General features: G+C 24.6%; 1 protein-coding gene across 1 annotated transcript in view; it reads right to left on the reverse strand.

The window, feature by feature from the left end:
- The window catches only part of LOC129965779 (sodium channel protein PaFPC1-like), a 37974-nt gene that overhangs the window by 13809 nt on the left and 435 nt on the right, over nucleotides 1-23730 (reverse strand). Inside the window, exons 2-16 of the mRNA XM_056079955.1 lie at nucleotides 23066-23177; nucleotides 22400-22500; nucleotides 20439-20636; nucleotides 19576-19633; nucleotides 19356-19494; nucleotides 19035-19187; nucleotides 18749-18919; nucleotides 17436-17523; nucleotides 15043-15233; nucleotides 12662-12841; nucleotides 11123-11286; nucleotides 10405-10579; nucleotides 6325-6462; nucleotides 4345-4450; nucleotides 3030-3268 (exon numbers count right to left, since the gene is read on the reverse strand). Of these exons, the coding sequence (XP_055935930.1) occupies nucleotides 3030-3268; nucleotides 4345-4450; nucleotides 6325-6462; nucleotides 10405-10579; nucleotides 11123-11286; nucleotides 12662-12841; nucleotides 15043-15233; nucleotides 17436-17523; nucleotides 18749-18919; nucleotides 19035-19187; nucleotides 19356-19494; nucleotides 19576-19633; nucleotides 20439-20636; nucleotides 22400-22409 (2010 nt within the window). The 5' untranslated portion in view covers nucleotides 22410-22500; nucleotides 23066-23177. The remainder of the gene's footprint in view (nucleotides 1-3029; nucleotides 3269-4344; nucleotides 4451-6324; nucleotides 6463-10404; nucleotides 10580-11122; nucleotides 11287-12661; nucleotides 12842-15042; nucleotides 15234-17435; nucleotides 17524-18748; nucleotides 18920-19034; nucleotides 19188-19355; nucleotides 19495-19575; nucleotides 19634-20438; nucleotides 20637-22399; nucleotides 22501-23065; nucleotides 23178-23730) is intronic.

Raw genomic sequence — 23730 nt, forward strand, 5'->3', positions numbered from 1 at the left:
TTTTCTCTAGCTTCTAGAATTTCTTAGTAATATACCATTAAAATATTGTCTGTGTAAGATGAATTTATTTTTTTAGTTTAAAGTCAAAACTACAACCAGCAATTTTTCAAAAATTTCTGATGTATTTACAATAATTACATACAGCTGTATTTTTTGTCCATTGAACAAGAATATATACAGGATTTTCATTTTACTTCCAGACTTGACTGCTATTTAATCCCATAAAAAAAACTAAATTTCTGAATTTTTAAAAATTTTAGTAATTGTTATTATAAAATTATTAAAATTTTTAACAATGAACTGTTTTAAAATTTTATGTGGTTAATTTATTCATTATATAAAAGTTATTGAATCGTTAAATATTATGAATAAATCACTCTTAGCTGAATTTAGTTTAAAATTTGTTATTTTCTCTTATGTTTTTAAAAGTCTTCTCCATCTAAATTTTTATATTAATTGAGTTTTTATGACACTCCATATTAGTCAAGTTCCACTCTTTTTATTACTTTACAATGCTTCTTTTGCATTACTTGCTTTCAAAAACATGATTTGTTATAACTGATTCATTTCTTTAAGTGTATATAGATATAAATTATCACTGGATGTTTATGATCAAGTAAATAAATCAAAGGAAAAAAGCAAAAAATTATTAAATATGCAGATGGAAAATAAAGACTTTTTTTATTTGTTTGAATATCATAGACAAGTGATGAATAGAAAATTAGTTTCAGTTGAATTTCTAGACAGTTTTTCCCTACACATTAAAACGATTTTTTTTTTTTTGTCTTTTATAGCAATTTTTATAGTACGAAATTATATGATTTAACTGTATCTTACAACATCATTTAAAGAATAACAATAATTTTGATAACAATCTGAAATTAATTCCATAAATCCTGTATTTGAAATACATCACTTTTCTTTCTAAATACACTTTATAACTGATTTCAGTGGATATAATTAATGTGATGTCTTTCCTTCTAATGAAATTTTCCCTCACTTCATGATGTGATAGATTTTTGAAATTATACACACATTTGCATTTCCTGACTCTATAAACTTTATTTACAGACTGGTCTATCAATTTATTTAAATTTTATTTTCATGATAATTGTACCATAGCAATTGTTGAACAAGAAATTTCTAGAACACATCATGGAGACAAAACATTAGAGTGATTTATGTCAGCTTTAAAGTTAAAAGTAATGATGAACATAAAAAATAATACTGCCCTTGGGGTATTATTTTTTCAAAGGTCAAACAGCCAAGAGTCAAACAGCTATTTACCTGCTAAACCAACAATGATGATAGGGGAGAAAAAATCAAATTATACTCTAGGCACCATTTACCTTCACTACACCATTGCATTTGAAAGATACTACTTAATATGAATTTGTGAAAAACATTTTAAGATTCCATTATATGTAATAATTGTTAAAATCTGAAAAGCAATTAAAATAGAAATTTTATATTTCTTAATTCACCAGCAAATGTGTTCTTATTTTTTTTAACTAAATTTATTTTATATTCTTGAATGTTAATGGAATGCAAGCAGTTTTGAAAACTGTTCCCTATAAGATTGGATATTTCTTAAAGCTAGATGTGATTTTTTTAGCTTAAGTTCAATTAAAGCCCTAATCATAATCTGACTGTGACTGCCTCAATCAAATATTTTTAAGCATTAAATTGTAATAGACATATAAATTGTGATATTTAGATAGCTTTATGCTTATTTTTTTATTATAAAAAAACCTTACTAGAGAAATGAAGTATTATTAAAAATCATAACTTGATGGGTAATTTATCCTTTAGTTGTGCAATGTTTTTCACTGGATTGTGACTTCACTTTTTAATTTCAACATGTGAAATGAACAATGGAATCTTCCTTCTTTAGTTCTCAACAATGGAAGAAAACCATTTGAACCTGTCCAAATGTCCAAATATTTGATGAAGCAATGAAGGCTTGAAATTCATAGCAATAATAAAAAGTATTATTGAAAATTATATAAAATTATTTTTTAATTGTCAAAATTCAGGGAAAAAACTGTACACAGCCTTAATTAATATAATTAAAAACACAATTTTTTTATTTTAAAACTAAACCATAATCAGCTTTATGTAGTTTTTTTTTAATTATTGTATAAAATTACAAAAATTTCACTTAATTTTTGACAATTAAAAGTTACAAAAAGTTATAAAGTGCAAAATTTTAACCTTAAAACTATATTTGTGCCAATTTTGATTGCTCCAGTTCAAACAGCTTGACTTTTAAAGTGCAAACAGATAAGATGGACGCACATCTTTATTGTCAGTAAATATATAATTCTGGTTTCTTATACTGAATCCTCACTAGTGATTACAACACCTTTTTATATTTCTTTTACAAATAGTTACAACATGTAAATTTATATTCAAAATTTTGCAAAAAAATTTCTTGCTTAAATTATAATACATTTTTAATTATAATAAATTAATCAATGCAACTAATTATCTATTTCAAATAAACTCATTTTTAAAAAGCAAATAAAAAGAATCATAAATATTTTTTTCTCATATCATTATTAGCTACATATTACAAAATCTATTAATAAGTAATGCATAAGTTTTAATTTGTGGAATATGTTAACAGTTTCCCACCATAAGTATTCAGACAAAAGCATAATTTACAAAAATATGCTTTGTCAGTTCTTACTAAATAGTAATATATTTGAAGTACATGCAGACTCATTTCCTGCAAATGAGAAGTTCAAAAGTATAATTTTACAAAGAAGAATAATTAATCAATGCAACTATTTACTTCAAATAAATTCATTAAAAAAAACTATAAGGAATTTTTCTTTCTCAATTTCATTTCCTAATACTTTTCAAATACTCAGTTTTTATTTTAATTATTTTTTTAAAATAATTAAAATATTAAAATGAAAATAAAATATTTAATAAACTTTTTAGCTAATTAAAAAATTAAACATCATTAATAAATATAAAAAAATAACAAATAAAATATAAATGAGAAATCATGAAAAACTTACTAAAATTGTCACACTGAAAATTATAATCATAGCTATGGCAATTCTGAAAACTTTTGTCTCAACAAGCCAATAGAGCCTACTTCGTACATCTGCCCAGTTTTGCCACAATACAGGATTTTCATCAGCTTTGCAGCAAGAGCAACAAAAGTAACAAAGAGATGGGCAACAATCATCCATATATTCAGATGAACTATCTTCCATTATTTCCATTTCATTTTTGTAATGGAGCTTCTTTTTATCTGAATAAAAATACAAAATTAGTAAAAACTAACTCTTAGTACATAATTTAAGAATAAATTATAAAATAAAGGACAATTTTATACACAATACCAAATAATTGGGTGTTTTTACAAATCTGTAAATACATAATTATATTATAAATTATGTAATGATTATACAGAACTAATACTGATGCTAAAGGTATTCTCATTTCCTTTTAATTACATGAACAATCTCAACATTCTACAAAATATTGTGAAAATGGCAATCTTTTGAATAAACTTGTTTCATTAGCCATTTATTGATAACCACTTGTACAATTTTTAAATTTTCAAAAGTGAGCCAACAATGATTAAAACAAGTAAAAAATAATAATCATACTCTTAACTGATACATAAGTTTTATCATTTTCTAATACTTATTTATTTGCATTTTTAATTATCATGAGAAATGTAATTTTAGAAAGATAACTTTTATAAATAAATCAAAGTTAATGAAATAATATCTTAAAATTTTCATCTTGGAGAACTTTAAGTGAAATATATATAAAAAATCATTTTCACAATGTTGAAAAAAAATAGGTATTATGTACAGTGTTTAATAAAGTAAAATACAAAAATTCTAATCTGAGTAGACTGAAACACTGAATACAACAAATAGTCTAGTATTTGTGGCCTTAATATATTTTAAGAAATATTTTAAGTTCTCAATAATAGACAGTTAAAGACAAAAAAGCACATTCTGTGTCAGAATTAATGACATTTTTTTCAATTCCTAAACGTATTTATTCTTGGTTAAGTTCAAATAAATATTAAAAAAAATCTATCAAAGGAATTATTATTTTAAAAAATCCACATTTTTGTAGAATATAAAATGATTTAGTATAAAACATAACTTGAATAAAGTTATTTTAATCATAACAAATCCAGATTTAAATCCAAAAATATTGATTTAAAATCCAATAAATTTTTATTAAAAATAATTAAATTCATAAATGATAATAGATATATATGTATGCATAAATTTATATTCAATATTACTAGATGAAAAATTTTAAAAAGTTATCATTTAAAACAATTTGTAAGAAAATGAATACTTTTGTTTAAAGACCGAGTGGAATTTTCTTGCGATTCAGATAATGTGTCACTGCAAGAGCTGTCATTTGGATGAGAGTTATCACTTTTTGATTGTTTCACATTTGCCTGAAAGATTTTTAAAAAACACATACATTTTTTATTAAATATTTATAAAGGTTTAATATCATGAGACAAAATTATATGAAAATATTATAAATCAATATCAATTTTATTATTCCTAATATTTAATATTAATATCATCCTCAATAATTTGCTGTTATTCTTGAAAGAACATGGATTTGATGTGTGTCACTCATTTTACCAACTTATTATTTGTTAAAAACTCAATAATTCCAGCATGTACTTTGAAAACACACACATACACATGATATATATATATATATATATATATATATATATATATATATATATATATATATATATACAAAAGTATTAGAATCAAGTTAATAGGAAAAACAAAAAATCAAATAAAAATTAAACCAAAAAAAATTATTAAAAAAAATATAAAAAAAGAATCCGGCCTGAAGACTTTTTCAAGGGTCACCCTCAGGCAGGGATTCAAAGAAAGGGATTTTTTCTGTGAGGAAATACAGACATTGTCAAATAATGATTCATCGTGACCCGAAAATCCCCTGAAATTATGCTCAAGAGATATACCATTTTAACAGAAAGGTATATCTAATATTAATATATATATATATATATAAGCATTATTTTATGTGAAGCAGAATGCAATTTTGAAGACAGTGAAGAACTTTCGATGTCATTTCAAACTTTTGACGTCAGAGACATCATTTTATTTCATCTTCGACGCAGGCATTATTTACAAACAATGAGAACACACAGCATAGAACGACCCAGAAAGGAATGAGGTAAAAGCTCTCTATCATTTTATCCCTGGTCTTGTATAACCTGAGAAATTGATAGGGAAAATATTTCTCCATTGTGCTTATATATAATGAGGTTTCAATAGGGATTTTCGCTACACATGCCGACAAGGCAGGGGAAACACAGGGATGTTTTAAAAAGAATGTGCTTACTGGACATTTTTCTAACCCTTTATGCGGAGTGTGAGAAAGTTAGGCTTTTAGCCGAATCAGCAATTTTACAAAGCTCTCTTGAATTAATTAAGTAGAGAAAGTGGAATTGGATCATGAAATAAGAGAATATTTTAGAATGAAGTTACTATGGGCTAAATTAAGAAAAAACCTTGGAAATTAATTAAATTGAAATTAGAGTTCAAAATATCATTACACACACACATACACAAACACACACTAATATTGGAAATGCCATATAGGATTGAATATAAACAATATTTTTATTTTAATCTTTCTCAATATCATTCTATTAGCATAGTTTGTATTGATTTGATTGAAAAATGAGAAATGAAAGAGAAATAGTGAATAAATCTGCATTTTATGCTCAACATTCAGAATGATACTAACACAATTATTAAAATATATATATATAGTAAACTTTATTTAAAAATCTGATGTATAACAAGATGCTAAAAAAAACTGAAGCTTACGTAGTCGAGATCAAAACAAGAATTATATGAAAATGGCTAAATCCATACAAAAACATTGAGAGATACAGTTACAAGTATTAAAGTCCCATTACAGACATATGTTCAAATCTTTTGTTGGTATTACTGAATTATAAAGAACCTATTTCCCAAGTATGGGAGGAGGTAAGTTAAACTGCTACATTTATAAAAACATAATAAAAAATATATGTATCAAGATGAAAAGACTTAAGAAACCACTAAAAATATTAATGATATTAAATTTTTTATAAATAGAAATATTAATGATATTAAATTTTTTATAAATAGAAATATTAATGATATTAAAATCATTATTTCTACATTACTTTAATAAAATGAAACATTTCAAATCTAAATTATCAAAACTTTTTAGCATATAAGATTAAAATGATCAACAATTATTAATTTAAGAAGAAAATAATAAACTCACCACAGCCTCTGAAAGATTCGCTTGTCTATTCAAAATAACTTGAATAGCACTTTGGAGTTTATCTTCAGATGAAAGATTTCTGGGTAATGACTTATAGAAAAAAGTATAAAATACTATGCCTAAGAAAAGGTTTATGATCTGAAAAGAAATATACTCTTAAGCAATCTGTAAAAATGAAATATTGATAAAATAATAAAATTTCCCACAAAAAATTAACTAGCCCAAAAAATACATAATTTTTATAAAATTAAGATTTCAACACATATAACATTTAAAGATAATTAAAGATTAAATGAAAACATAAATGCAAATTCATGAAAAAACCCAAAATAAACATTACGATATAAATATAATTTGTTCAAGAATACTAATAAAATATTTATTTACAACTTTGTAAATTTTAAAAATTTATTAAAACAACTTACTACTTTTTATAAATATGTATGAATAAGAAATCAGCAAGTTATACTGTTTCTTGTCAAATAAAAAGGAAAAACTCTAATGCATTTTATATCCACCAAAAAAAAAGTATATCAACTATATAATCTACGTAAATATAATTGGCTAGATCACGTTTTCTACTCTGTCCCCTTGGAAAGATTGTAGCAGACAGCAATGCCACTCTTTCTTTTCACACGGCCGTTAAAGTGTTTTGAGAGCTTTTTGATTTTTTTCTCTTGGCGGGCACATTAAAGCTTGATTTATTGCCATTTATTCTCATTCGTTTCCACAAAATAGTGCTAAAAGTGTTTGTTTTTTAAGCTCTCTCTATTATGAATAGCCTTGATATCAGGAGATCATCAAAGATGGTTGCCTACAAAGTGTACAATTACCTAAAAGAATTGGTGTCTAAATCGAATTCTATAGTAAAAGAATTGTTTTTGCAGATTCAGAAAGTAAATGTGTGGTGTTCCCAATAGAACTGTACAGTGAATTTGCACAGAGATATGACAGCAGCTGCTGAAGTTCAGAATAATATTCTAACTTTTAAACTGCCCAAAAAAAGAAATCCGAAAAAAATCTATTATAGACTTGGATGATTTTGGCAAAAACGGTGTATGCCACACTGTACAAGAGTTTTATGACAGAGGTGAATTTCCAACAATTGTAAAATTACAAGTTTTCTTAATAGAAAAAAATTAATTTTTTTGATCGCATAAAATCACTAATTTTAAAAATTTTGGCATTTTTTTTTTTCTTAAACAAAAAGTGCAAACTTTTAACGAAAAGAAATAAATTATTGTTTCTTGCATGAGGTTTTTGAGAAAAATGCCAAATGTAAGAAACAATTTTCTATCCAGGACAGTGATATATCTTGATGAAATATGGGTAAATGTTAACCATTCACTTAAAATTTACTTGGTTCTACTAGTCAAGGAAGCTTAAAAGTCACAATGGGGAAAGGATCTAGATTAATCATTTGTCATGCCAGATCTGCTGATCAAGTATCAAGTATTTCAATCCAAAAGTACAACTGCCTATCACAAGGAGATAAACCAAGAAGTTTTTAAAAAATGGTTTCTCGATTTCCTAAGAAGATGGATAAACCATCAGTCATTGTTATGGACAATGTGAGTTATCATTCTGCATATGCAGAAATAAATTCCTCAACAAAGACAAAAAAGGGTGCCATTGTGGTATGGCTTCTGAACAAAAATATTCCTCATAATGTTATTAAAATCAGACAAGAACTACTGAACATTGTAAAGGAGCACAAAGAAAAATACAGAGCATATGAGCTTGATCAGATAGCATAGGAAATTGGACATGAAATGATGATATCCCCCCCCCCATGACTACTTATCTGGGCGCAGATGATAGTTGAAACTCTGAATACAAATAAAATTTCAAAATTAACGATGTTAAGAAATTGCTTAATGAAGCACAGTTAAATGTAATGGTGGAATAGAAAAAATGTGTGAAATACACAAACAAGAAGAGGCCTTCACTAAATTTGGTGCTGGAGACAATTCATTAGAAAGTATTGTAATCAATTTACGAAATGACAGTATAAGCAGTTTCTGTGAAAATGTTTTTAAATTGAGAAATTTTAAATTAGAGATTTTAATGTCTATAATCCTTCTATTTATTTCAAAATGAAACTTGCAAAAATTTACTCTAATAATGATAACTATATCTGAAAGTAGGTGTATTTATTTTTTAAATATATGAAGTTATTAAATGTGTGTGATATTAAAAATGTACATTTATTAAACTGAAATTTATCCTTATTAAACTTTCTTAAAAATTAAAGATCTTATTCTTGAATAAGCATCATAGAAAATCTTCAGGATGTTAGTATATTTCATAGTATTATATATTTAGTATATTCATAGTATTAGTATATTTCAATAACATATAAGCTTTCAAATAGTAGCCAGAAACCCAACTTAGTTTCCTATTCAAACTTCTAACTGTATTGGCATGGGGAAAAAACAAGATTTGCTGAAACAGAGAAAGAAAAATTTGGAGTAGTAAAATCCTATGACCTTGAAATGTGTATTTTATTTATAGAGACTATAGGCCAAATATCAAAATAAAAAAAAGGACTACTTTTTACATTTCCTTACAATTGATTTATAGGGCAATATATTCCATTTTTATAAAAATGTCAATTTTGTTTTTGCAAGGCTAATACTGAATTTCCAATTATAACAACAGTTTTTCCTCACAAGTAGAAATTATGTATATCTTTAAAATTGAATATATAATGATAAATGTTTACTTAGGATTTTTTTTATAATATGTAAAATCTTTTTGTGAAGAATGTTAATGTGCTTCCAAACTAAATTACATAACCACATTAATAAAATAGTTAAGTAATTATAAATAGGCATATTTAAGATAATGTAAATAAAATTTTAATTAAAAATAAATTTATATACAATGTATTAAATAAATGTTTTAATGATAAAAAAAGAGCTGCGCATTAATTGAAAAAAATTTGATTAACAGAACTACAAAAGAAATACAGAAACAATATTGCAAATGCTTCAAAATAAACTAATTTTTTCATATAAATAAATAAATGGCACTGCACTAATTAGTTAACAATGATGCTAATAAACCCTAAACCTGGGAAAGTAACATGTCCTGATGAAATCGTTATTTTATTTATCAATATTGTGGCATGAACAGAAGAAAGAAGCATGCAAAATTTATTCTCAAGTGAAAAGATTATTCAAAGAAACTAAAATTAGAAGCACCATAAAGCAATGTTCCATATTAAGAATGTAAAGAACCATAACACATTAGAATTATCTCATTTTATTTAAATACTAATAGCATCAGGCGACCAGCTGGTTCATCAGGAATATTGATTACATTTGTTTATAAATTAATAATTTTTTGCAACTCTATATTCATGATTCCATCCAACTGTTTGACAATAAAACTATGTTAATTTAATTATCTCTTTTAAGTGCTGTTTATTGTGTACATGAACCTTTCTAATGGAGACAATACCATAACATTTTAGCACTATTAAAAATATAAATACTTGATTCATCTATCTTCTAAATTTCATGATATCATAATTATATATTTTTATTTGTCATGTAAATATATATTTTTTTTTTCTTTAAAGCTTTCAACAATGGAAGAAAATCACATGATAAAATATTTGATGAAAAATGCAAATGGTTTAAAATTCAGAGTAACAGTGTTATTGGAAGTCAGGCAAAAATATATCTTTAAAAAGTTGCCAAAATTCAGAAAAAAGTAGCATAACTGTTAAATTGTTATCATTAAAAAGATAATTTTTTTATTGTTTTAATGGTGTGAAACTTATTTTGTGCAATAGTATTTCCGGATGTTATCGCTTGAAAATGCCACAGTTCAATTTAATTTTTAATTAAAATTTCAAAATATCACACAGAGTTGTACATTTCTAACCTCGAAGGTATACATGTGCAGAATTTGATGCTATAGGTCAAGCAGTCTGGCCTCTGAAGCACCAGTACACACACATTAATTATCATTATTTTATTATGCTTATTATGATTATTTTATTAGATATTCTTTCCAAGTAAATATAAATTTATAAAAAAAAAATTTATAAACACGAATGAATTTTCTTACCACAAAATTACCAATAAGTACAAAGATGAGCATCAGGAGATCACTAGAATAAGAAGTAAAGAGCACTGTATTAACCATGGGTTGCTTCCAGTCACCACACAACATGCAGAAAACCAAAATGAAAGAGCTGTAAAAGTCCTTGAAAAACCAACGAGGAGGTTCTTGGTCAGGAAATCTAAGAATAATTACAAATAATTTTTATCTGATCATATCAAAAATGAAAAATTAAACAGCTTATTACAGTATATAAAGTAAATCATAATACAGCAATTAATAATTTAGCATTGCTTAAAATATTTTAAATCATCAACTTAACATTTTTTTAAACAACAAAATAAAAACCAGATAAAAATATTATTGTATGAAAAGTAAACTTACATTCAAAGTAAACTATTAAATGCATTCATATATGCAGAATCCAAGTTATTTTATTTTACATATACTTTGGAAAAGAAATTTATGTTTTTTTCTATAATATATTAAATAATACTAATGAATATTATTATTTTTTCATAATTTAAAGGTTTCAATAAAATATTTTAGTATTTAATCAAAATAATATCAACATAACAGCATATTAATATATATATAGATATAAAAGAATTGATTTAATGTTGAAATGATTAACTTCAGATGCCTGTGATTTAGAATAAATTAAATAATAAATGTAAAGAACAAAACAAATATTACAGTAGTTTTGATGAAACAGCAAAAATACCTATCAACACTGTTAAAATATTCTTGCCCATACAATTGCATTCCAGTGACAATACAAATTATAATAAAAACGAACAGGATTGAAGTAGGATGTCTGAATAAGAAAACACAGCTTCCCAGAGCATTTTTCAGGGCAAAAGTATTGCAGCACACCATTAGTTTCACCTGAAAAAGTTTAATTACAAATAGATTTTATCTTACTAAATTAAAAAGTAGGCATAAATGTAACAAGAAAACAGAACAATAAATTAAGAGATAAAATACGTTTCTTGCAAAATTAATAATGCTCTTGAGGGGAAAAAAGCTATTTCATTTTAAACATTTTGCCAATATTTTCATGGTGGGAACAATAATTTTTGTCTCTGTACCTCATTGTTGAAAATTTGACCATGCATCTGTTGACACATCTAAAACATATTCTTGCAATTTAAAAATCAGAAGTTTTTGTTTTCTCAAAACTATGCATATAATATCTATGTTAAATTTTCTCATTAAAATTGGCGTGAAATCGGATATTTTTTCAAAAAAAATTTAATGTTTCTAGAGACTTTAAAAACAAAAATATTACAAAAACTGAATTACAAATAAGAATTTAAATTCCAAACTTTTAAAACATATTTAGTCTTAAAATAAAAATGATAAAAGGTAAAATACAAATGGCTAATAAATATTTTAAAATCCAAAGAGTCTACAAAAAAAATAGCAAGAAATTAAAAGTGCCACATAAATTATAGACAGGGAAAAATTAAGGGAGAAAATAAAAAATATATTCAAAAGATTGAAATAAAAAAAAAAAAGATGCTCAAAAGATATGCATATAATTAAAGTTAATCTTCAGATAAGTTTAATCTTCAATTATGTTTAAAAAAAATTATATCTTCAGTTATCCTTCTGAGTCATCATAGTCTAATAAAATATCTTTCATCAAAGAAACTTTTTTAAAAAATTATAGTTATTCACTGCTCACCTTATAGCACTAATTTTAGAAAAACTCATAAAAGAAAAGATGATCAATCATATCAGAAGAGCTATTTCGTTGTACAAAATCTTTGCTTTGATAACTTTTGCGTTTTAAATTTAATTAAGGAAAAATATTATTTAAATTATCAATTTTTAGTGAATTAAAGATGTATTACTAATAAGAGCAATCAATAATAACAAATTATATACTTTAATAAATTAATATAATTTTTCAAATTTTAAACTCAAAAAATTATTTTTTTAGAAATAAAGGTGAGTAAATATTTTAAAATCCAAGGAGTTTAAAAAAAAAGAGTGAGAGAGAGAAATTAAAAGTGTGACATAAATTATAGCCAGGAAAGAATAAGTGAGATTTAATTAAAAAATGTATATTAATATCTAGTTATATTTCTTTTAAAACAAGCAACAACTTTATTCAAATGCAGTTGTAACTTCAATGAATAAAATGAAATAAAAAATATAGCACAGAATTTGTAAAAAAATACCATAATTTGTCACATTATTATACAAAGCATGAAGCATTAGATTAAAATAGTCTTTAAAAAATAAATTTAATTACCAATTTGTATGATCGTAAAGTGAACAGTATAGGATGATCTACTTCAAGTAGAATCAGTTCTGTTCCACCAACAATCAAAACTAAACAGTCAAAAGAATTCCATTTACTTTGGAAATATTCTTTTGGTGAATATGCGATCATTTTTAAAACAACTTCCACAAGAGTAATTCCAGCAAAAACCTGTGGAGAAAATATTTTTGTCATAATATACAAATTAATTAGAAATTGGTAAAAAGGATCATAAAATTCCAATCTTCTTTTACAGAAAAATTTTGAATGAGAAATGCATACAATTTCTTTTCTAATAATTTTTCTGTAATATTTAAATGGTATTGTTTATATATGTTTGTCATCTGCAAGCATTAACAATTTAAAATAAAATGGAAATAATTCTAATATATAATGTTATATATTTTGAAAACAAGTAGCATGTTTTCACATAGCAATAGTTGCTGTAATGGGGTAAGTCATGCAATTTAACAGACATTGAAAATGGTATGATCATATGGTACAAAGCACATGGTGGCAGCGTTTCTGAAACAGCAGCTTTCAAGAAGTATTCACATAGTGCCATAATGAAAGTATATGATAAATGATAGAATCAAGGGGTGTAGAAATCCAGACATGCAAACTGTGACACACAATAGGCTATTAATGACAGATGTGAGCTTGTGATGTCTGATGAAGAGTGGATTGACAGCCCAAATGAATCAACAATGCCCCAGAACTCCAACCAGGTCAATTGTTCAATGTATTTCATTAAATATTGGCATTCACAGCAAACGTCTGATTTCTGTAACCAGGCTGATAAGCATGCATTGTAATAACCATAATGCATTTGCATTACAGTACAAATAATGGACTCTGGAATATCAGAAAAAAATTGGTTTTTCTGATATTCCAGACAAACACCAACAAAACATGCCCTTAAAGCATGCCAGGCACCAACAAAATAAAGGATGGAGCATGGTGAACAGGGGCATATTTCCTGGCATGCTTTAAGTCTATTAATTCTTGTAATAGCTGTGTGTACTTATCAATCATTGCCAATCAGATACATCCTTGCATGAAACTGTAAAACCTGAAAATGATGACATGTTTCATGAGGACAATGTTACATGTCATGAGTCTATCTATGGTTCAAGGAGCATGAGGGAGAGTTCCAGTAGCTACCAAGGCCTTCAAATTCCCCAGATTTTAATCCCTGTGCAGATCAATGGAAACATCATGATTGCCAAAACAGGCAGAAAGACCCTCCGCCTTGGAATCTTCACAAGCTGTATGATGTTTTGCTGTTCTTATGGTCACAGATATCTGTCACCCCTTTCCAAACACTTATTGAATATGTCTCTCATCTGCTGTTTTGGATGCAAGGGGAGGCTATTTCAACTATTAGAAAGGTGGTCATAATAATGTGACCTGATAACTTTTTTTTATTTTATAGGTGTAGAGCTTTATAAGCTTTAGTTATAAGCTTTATATTTATTTAATAAAAAATATATAACAGATTACAGTTAATAATATACTCAAATAAAGACTTTTTTCATATTCAAAACTAATATTTGCAAAAATTATGATAATACTAAAACATTATTAAATTAGCATTGATTACCAATTTAATAATATAATTTTAAATAAATACAAATGCATAAGAGAATTAGGTAAAATTTTAATAAAATGATAGCTAATAATCAAATGCATATTTAGGTCAAAACATTAGTCACAGATTTAAATATTTTTAGCTCTAGGCAGTGCATATCATACTACCCCTTTCTCAATTAGATGGTCTATTTAATTCCACATTTCAACCCATTTTTCAACATTTTAATGAATAATTTTAGATTAATCCTTTTTATTTTGCTAATTTTGCAAATAAATATTTTTTTATTTACTTGAAACTGTCTGATGTTTATGTTTGTGCACAATATTATTTCAGATACTATAAATAAATAACTGAATATCATGAACATATGACTAATTACATTTAATAAAGCATTAACATTATTCTAACATTTCGCCTTTCATAAAATTATTTATTTGGCATCTAGGAATAAGTTTTTTAATCAACTTGCTTATGGCCCTATCTGAGCCTAATATAAGGCAACTGTCTAGCATGTTTATTAAGAAATCTGCAGAATTTCTAAATAAACAGAAGAAACAGACTAAAAAAACAGAAACTAAAGAAGCAGAAATCTGTAAATTTACAGTCAAATGTCAAGTTTCGTTAAAATTGAAAGTTGGAAACACATTAAGAATATGAAAAACGTAAATGTTTATCAAATTACATAGATATACAAAAATTTCTTAGAAAATTAACACAATTTATTTCAATTAAGATCAATTTTTTTTTTTAAACAACAGACTATAATAGCATTACTTACATAATAGCAATACAAACATATTTCAAATGAGATAAGCTTCAAACGACTGTACTGGACAATAACAATACATAGATATGATGTAATGGACAATGAGAAAAATAATTCAGCACTGAAACTGGATATGAATTTCTTTAAATGCTGTTGAAACACTGATGAGCAAGCAGAAGTACTAGCTGATTGATCATTAGATTCTATAAAGGAAAAAAAAGACAATTTTTAAAAATTAAATATAAGCATTTATATCATGATTAATTTTTAAATCATTTGAAAGCTTGATTTCTTCCATTGATTACAGTACTATTTGTTTTGGAAAGTGTTAAAATTTTGATTCAACCAAGATTTTTTAGAATAAGTGCATTCCATGTATTTTTATGCCAAATTATATTATCCATGAATGATTTAATTTTATCAAATGTTTAAAAACATGATAATTTATGACAATTCAATACATATATGATGCAAAAGACAAATCAATTCAAGGTTTGAAGTAGAAAATTTTTGTAATGAAATTAAAAATGTTTTTATTTTTTACAATGAAAGTAATTTTTTAATTAAATTTTTGAAATTTAATAGAAACAGTTTTTATATCAAAATATATTTTGGCTATAGATTTCATTTTTAAATCTTATACAAATACAGAAAAAGACTAATTAAAAGAAATTGGTCTGAATTATTTAATCAGTTTAAAAATAAATAGCAGAAATAATCATTGTTAGAAAAAAAAGAAAAAAAACCAAAACGCTTGTCAAATAAAAACACCATAAATATAATTTTGACAAAGAAGCAGATCCAAAGACAAAAACTCAGGTAAAATTATCTTTTTCTTAAGTTATAATATAAATTAACTCTCATTTCTAATTCATTAGTTTTTGCATCCAAATAATTGAAATCCTTACATTATATATAATTCCTTTTATCCATGCTTTAGAACTAAACATAATTTCTTGGTTATCAATTTCACATTATACTTGCAATACATTATACAATGTACATTATGCATTCACATTATACAATACTGAATGAACTGTTTCTTACATACTATATTCTTAATTAAAGCAACAATTTTTACAAGTTAAAAATTGTTGCACTAATCCTTACATCAAAGTTGCATAAATTCCTGTGGCTGATATGTTATTTCTTTTCTCTAAAATTTGATCTTTACAATAATACATTAAACAGAAAGTAGTCAATAGTAATTATGTATTCAAAAGTATTCCATATAAAGTATTATAAAATGTAAGTATCCAATGTATTCAAAAATAATTATGAAATAAAAACTCCAAATCTTTAATAAAAACATTCAATCTTATGTTTTAATTTTAAACCTCACATGAATAATATTTAAATACATTTTAGACAACAGTAACTCTTTTAAAAAAATGTCTACATAGAATCTTAATAAACAGAACAACATTTAAAAATTGTCCAGATTTCTGTTCTGATCTATTAAAACAGAAAATATATTTCAAATATGCATACTCCAAAAGGAAATATATTCAAGTTTTGAATGAAAGCATCACTGATGCCTAATATACAATCCTTTTATAATATACTGAATACATCATATCTTGAAGGAGTTTTAACCAAACCTTTTGTACAATGTGTCTATCATTATAGGCAACAACTTTAGCAATAAAAATTATAAAATTAGTGATGACTGCTGGCCACAAAGCCATATATATCCTCTTAAAAAGGAACCTGGAAATGTAGAAGTCAAAATAATATTTCTTTGTAAGCTAAATGAATGATGTACAGATTGCTACTGAGAAAGCTTTGCACTTCTATAAGAAAATATAATGGGACATCACATTGTTGAAGAATAAAATCAGGCAGTTCATCTTATCATTGAAGCAGACATTGGAGTACATCAAGAAACACGAATTTTATCATAACTATTTCTTAAAACAATTTATTCTACAATATTAGCTGACGATTTAATTCTATGAGATAATATACCATCTAATTTTCTTACAAAACTATGGAATTGTTATTGTAAAGCATATTACCACATTAATGGACTGTTTACTCAGTTAAGAATGATAAAAGACTATTACTCTCGCTGTGACAGTGTCATATTTCTTTTCATGCGAATATATCAAACCCTATGTTCAATCATCACTGATTTGAAAGTTTCAAAACTGCTGCTATAATGAATGACAGAACCATGAACCAGAAAGTTTAGTAAAAATTGAATTACAGAATTGATGTGTACCATGTTAATGAAAATAAGCATATTGAATATCTTTAGCGAATGTATTCATTACTTCAATATATTACTTCCTGAGTCATATAAGTACTAATACTACCTGTTGAAGAAAAAAGCATTACCATCAAAATATTCGTTTTAATTTATCTATATATCAAATCAAATTAACAAGTATATTCATAATTACCAGTTGACTTTTCACGAGCAAGCTGACATCTCACAGCTTCTCTTTTCTGCCTGCTCTCAGCTAAATGCTCTTTCAAACCAGAATCAGACTAAATGAAAATTTACATCATAAAAAAAATGTAATGTTAAGATTTTAATTCAAGTAAAATTAAAACTTGGATATGAAAATAAAATAATAACAAATAGTCAATACATTTTAATTCATTATTATGCAATAGGCTGTCTTAATACAATTTTAACAAAGCAGTCAATCCATTCCATTCATGGATTGAAAAAGAAGCATTTTTTAAAAATTAAATTGGTTTCCTTCTCTCTTGCTCCACAATGAATAAGATAGTTTATAATGAATTTTTTAACAGAAAATAAATATAATAATTAGATCCTACAAGAAAATATAGGGCAATTCTATTTTTATAGCAGATTTTATTAAAGTCTATTAGAATATCCAATTAATGAAAATACAAGCATATTCATCCATCAGAGCTCTAAAAGAAAGGCAATTAGTCCAAAATATCAAATAACCATAATAATATAATTTAGATGAAGCAAATATATAATGAGATGTTTTGTGGGAAATTTTAATAACTTCTTTATTTAATTTATACTTTTTCAAACTTTGGGACAATAAATTACAAAAATAATCAAACAAAATCTGTTTTCACAAATTTAAAATATTATGTTTCCAATGATACCATTTCAATGGGTTTATTATTTTTAACTAATTATCACAATTTTTTAAAAAATGTATTTTGAATGTAATTTATATTTACAAGCACTTCTGCTTCAATAAAATAAAAATATTCTCCTTTATGTTCAAAGTAAGGTGAGGGTAATTTTTAGTCTTTGCATATTGATTAAAAAGCAGATTTTTATTTATAGACTTTAAGCTTTAAAATAATTTTAACTATAAATTCTTCAAGGAGTTGGAAATCATGGAATGAAGCTTTATTTTTGCCATTTTCCATTATTCTTGGCTCAAATATAATTAGTTGTATAAAAATATTTTGCTCTCAGCATTTTACTTTATCACCATTATAAAATTACTTTTATTGCCAAATTTATAAAGGAAATTCCTTTAAGGCACAAACTACTGAAACAAATATTATGTTAAATGCTTGTATTTATTCCTTTTTTATGAGCATACTACCATTCAGCTAGCATGCTTTTGACTTAGAATTAATTTTTTATGAAGCAACAGATTAACCGTTGAAGTGTTTATTCTTACTTTAACTAGCATAATATGCAGCAAAAACCTAATGGTAAGAATTTGATATTAAAAAACATTGAAATATTCTATTAAATTAGTTTGCTTACATCAAAATTCTTATCACTTGCACGACTAGTATTTTCAATAATTTCAGAAGTCTGACGCTCAATTCTATCAGAAGATATGACTTGACTTGAGAACAATTCATATGACTTGCATGATGGACTTTTTACTATGCCTTTTTGAGAGTCCCCTATAGTTGAAGTATCTCTCTTCATCTGAAATTAAAAATTAAATTTCAACTGTAATATAATCATGCATTCCCTGCATTTCTAAAGATAGATACTTCTGAAATAATATGTAAGGCAACTTAATTTGAACAATATCACTTACTGAACGAGATTTCTTTTCAACAATTTCAAATTCTTTAAGAACATTTTTATAAGATCTTGTTATAATAGCTAAAATCAATCCACTTGAGTACAGAAAAGAATAAAAAGCCATAATGAAGTAGCTAACATGAAGAGTTCCAGCAGTTAACAACATCTGTGAAATAGAAATTTACAATAATATACCACACAAAAAATAAAATATGTATCCATATGTTATATTAGTATTAATCTTTCAAGATATAAATAAAAACAATAATGATATAAAATGTATTTGATGCAAAAAAATAATAATAAATAAATAAATAATATCTCAATATTTCACCTTTTGATAAAGTTCTTGCCAAAAATGCAAAGTCATTAACTGTGAGATAGTGACCACTGATGATCCATAAAAATTAAAATTTGATATATATGTATTGACATCAGCTCCTTTTAAACATGTGTAATTTTGAGGACATGGCCTATGGGAAAGATTTATAAATAAGCAATGAAATCTTGCTAAAGTCAATGAATAAATATATAATCATCATCAATAAACTCACCTAGAACCAGTACTGTTACCACATAAGTAATAACCATTCTTGTTTTCAAGCCAGTTAGCTGAGAAGTAAAAAGGTGTTTCTCAATTCACGAGAGAAATACAGAATAAAGGATAATACAACAAAATAAAGGATGCACTTTATACATTTAAACATTCTTCAATATTGAATAATTGATGAATTGAGAGTTCTTTTGGCACACTGCAATTTAACAAATATTCATATCAAACAGTAGGAAATAATTCCATTTGTTAATAAAATTTTAAAATTTCAGATGCATACGATCTCAAAGTCAAAGATCCTCACCTTAAGAAGAAAGATTTCAATATAAGATAAAAGCCATACTTTTTATAAACAACTACAATTAATACAAAATTATTTTAATAAAAAGTCATTTAAAAAAATTTTATATAAAGAAAAAATCAAATTTGAAAAAAAAAATGGAGAAGGAAAAGATTTTTCAAAATATTTTCTATAAATCGTTAGAAATCTATATATTATGTTCTTAGAATTAAATAGATAGTCAAAATAGAAAATATTTCTTCAGTTACAAAATTTGTAATATCTTTTTTCTTTAATATAAGTATAATGAATTTTTGATTAATTTTTTCCATTTCTTTCAATATACTTTTGAATCTAGAGATAATTTGAAATTAAACAATGGATAATTTAAAGTAAGCAGCTTACAATTTTAAAGTTACATGTAAATAATATATTTTAATATTCTCTTATAAAGAGAACTGATCTTTGAATGTAAATCTAAAAAAAAAAATTTTCAAAAAAACAGAATAAATATCTTTGGTTAAATTTTTTTTAACTAAAATAAAAAGACAAAGTATAAAGCAATGATAAAATAAGTAACTTACAAGAATTGCCTATAAATGCTGCATATTCAGCACTAGTTATATTCACTGGAGGTAAAATGACACATTTTTGAGTCAGCACTCCTTTGTACAATTGTTTTCCAAGTAGAATAAAAGTGGATCCAAAAAATAGAATCAATATAAAGGCCTGAAACAGTCTTTTAACACAATTTCGTAAAACCAAAGAGGAGAGATTTAAAACTGGAAAAAAAAAAGAATTAACAATTTATTCATGAAAAAATAATGTATTAATAATGCATTAACAAGCAAGAATAAAAATTCAAATATGTATGAAATGCAAAATTAAATGATTCATGGAAAACATTCCACAGTATAATTAAATTACTAGATGTAATTAATTATTAATAATAAAAAATGAACTGAAACAAATTCTTTTTAATAATATGATCTTCAGGAATATTATTACATCATTTAAATAAATATTGATTCCAATGCAAAAAAAAGGAAATTTATGAATTTATTTATTATAAATTTATTTCTCAGTTCATTTCATCCAAAAATATTTTATTCTTAACTTTATTGAGAACTAACTTGAACATAATAAAAATTTTCTTCATGAACTTCAAGTCCTAACAACATTATTTTAAATAAATAATTTGCTATTTTATAATCACTTTATTTAACCTTAAAAAAGAACAAATATATTTACAGCAAAAATGCAATCAGAAGCAATCTTAATCTTTACAATAAAAAATTATATTTTAATAACATGATTCTAAGCTCAAGACTGAATTTGCTTTTTCAAATTTACTAATTGAATAAATAATTTACATAGAAAAATATCTGATATACATACTACTAGTTCGTTTTGGCAATTCATTAAAAATACAATATTTCTAATATATGGAATAATATTAATTGCTTTTCTTTATCCTGTTAAATTGGTCTAATTAATAATAAATAAATAGCATCATATAATTCATCTTTTTAAGAATCTTCATCTACAGAAATAATCTTTTTAATGTTAATTTATCCAATAAAAAGCAATATCAAATACTATAGCTCATAAGAATTTAAACTGAAAGAATGAAGAAAATATGCACAGTGTCATGACATCCAGATTAAAAAAAAAATGAGTCTAAAAGTCATCAATATTTAAAGCGAATAGATGTATTTTTATGGAATTTAATATAATATGCTGAAAATTCATGTACTGTATAAATAATCTCCTTAATAAAAACGATTAATTTTACATTTTTCTGTAGTCTAAAATGTGTAAAACGCTAACCTAAATTCTTAGCTTAATATACACAAACGATTTCAATTATATGCAATTATAATCATAAAGCAATTCTTATTAAATTGCTGATATGCAATTTGCTAAACTGCTGCAGTTCAATAGATGAAATTTTAACTGCAAAACTTCTGTTAGTTTACAATTTATTTTTATTTCACCAATCTCGGTAAAAAATTCCAAAGTTAGGATGTAATATCAAAATGTTAAATGTAAGTATTTTTCTAAAAGAAAAAAAATGAAATTCTACAACAGTAATTTTCAATTTAGATTTAACTGCTTCTTATAATTCTTTCTACAGAATATAACATTCGACAAATACTTTAAAAACATGGATGTGTTTTTTTTTAGAAAACAGTCTTAAGTATTAAAAAAGGGTTTTATTTTTTTTTGTGATGAAAGCTAAACCAATTTATTTATTACCTATCTATAGCATTATGGAAACATATTTCCAGAACAAAATCCATATAATATTCTTAAATAAAATATTTTCAAATATTTAATTTCATTTCTGGAACATCAGTGTTTTAAATGACCTCATACTCTGGCATCAACATTTTATTGGAAAAAAAAATTGTGTATGTTTTTTACTACAAATGAAAGTTGATTCTTAATATATATATATAAAATATAAAAACAAAATGAAAAAAAATAAACATTTTTATGCATTACCATGTAACTTTTCACTAAAATGTACTGTAAAAATTACCTTCAATCATTATGATGATTTATTTTTATCAAGTGCTAATTACTTCTTGTCCAGATAGTTGATAATCCTGAATTTTGAAACATGATGCAATGTATAGGAATCTAAAAAAATAAGAGCAACATTTAGATTGAAATTAGAGAATAATAAATTATATATATATATAAACACTTTTATTTAGAAACAAATAAATGTTACATTTCAAAAGAAAGTAAGCCAAAAATTATATTAAGTAATAATTTTAACTGAAAATGTGCATTCCTTGGTTCAAAATAGAATAAATCAAAAACAGTTACTTAATGATTACTTTTTAATTATATTTGGCAAATTCTATTAAAGATATTACAATGCTTACAGTTGAAATAAAAAAAAATAGGAAAATAAATTAAAAGAATTATAATACTGAAAACCATAAAAAAAATTAAAAACTATCACAAAAAGTAGTATATAATATTTCAAATTACAAGTCAGGCAGATACATTTCTTGGCAGATACATAATTTTATCAGGAGTTATTCAATTATAAGAATATAGTATTTATAGTAATTTATTAATAAATATGTCTATACATATATGTGTGTGTGTGTCAAAAAACATGTCACTGAAAGGATATTCAAAAATGTTATAAGGATATGCATCAAATTGAAAAACATTTTTAAACATTATTTACCATGAAAGCTACTGCATTTAATACATTTCATGCCCAAAAGTGAAATGGCTGAAAAGTTTAACTAAAACAGCTAATGATGATAGGTGGCGAATGAATATGCCCATTTCATATGCTGTAAAAAAATAGAAAATAATTATTTCATTAAGACATAATTATTACATTTCTTTAGAGACAAATATAATAATTATAATAAGTTATTAAACATTTTATTCTGTGTATTCACCTCAAAAAGCATCACTATAAGAAATAATTGAATATAATTTTACGATACAAAGATTTACATTTAAGTGTACAATAATAAACTATGAATTGAGAAAAATCAATTAAGATTTACAAAATAAAATTTTTGAAAAGACAGAGTTAGAGTTTAAAAGACAGTCAAAATTTAAATTTTTAAATAAATTATATATATATATATATATATTAAAAGTAATATTTTTAATCTGTTTTAATGTTTAAATATATTTTTAAGATAAAATGATTAAATCATGAGTGACAATAAATAACTTTGATATTGATTCAAAAACATTGAAAACACAAAACTATATTTTAAGGAATTAAGGGAGAATAAAATAGAAAATTGTATTAAATAGATAATAAAATTTTGAAAAAAATTAGTGCAGAATTGTCTTACGGCAATACATACTATAATTCAAAAGTTATAT

The sequence above is a fragment of the Argiope bruennichi genome, chromosome 4, assembly GCF_947563725.1.
Source record: "Argiope bruennichi chromosome 4, qqArgBrue1.1, whole genome shotgun sequence".
Classification (NCBI taxonomy): domain Eukaryota; kingdom Metazoa; phylum Arthropoda; class Arachnida; order Araneae; family Araneidae; genus Argiope; species Argiope bruennichi.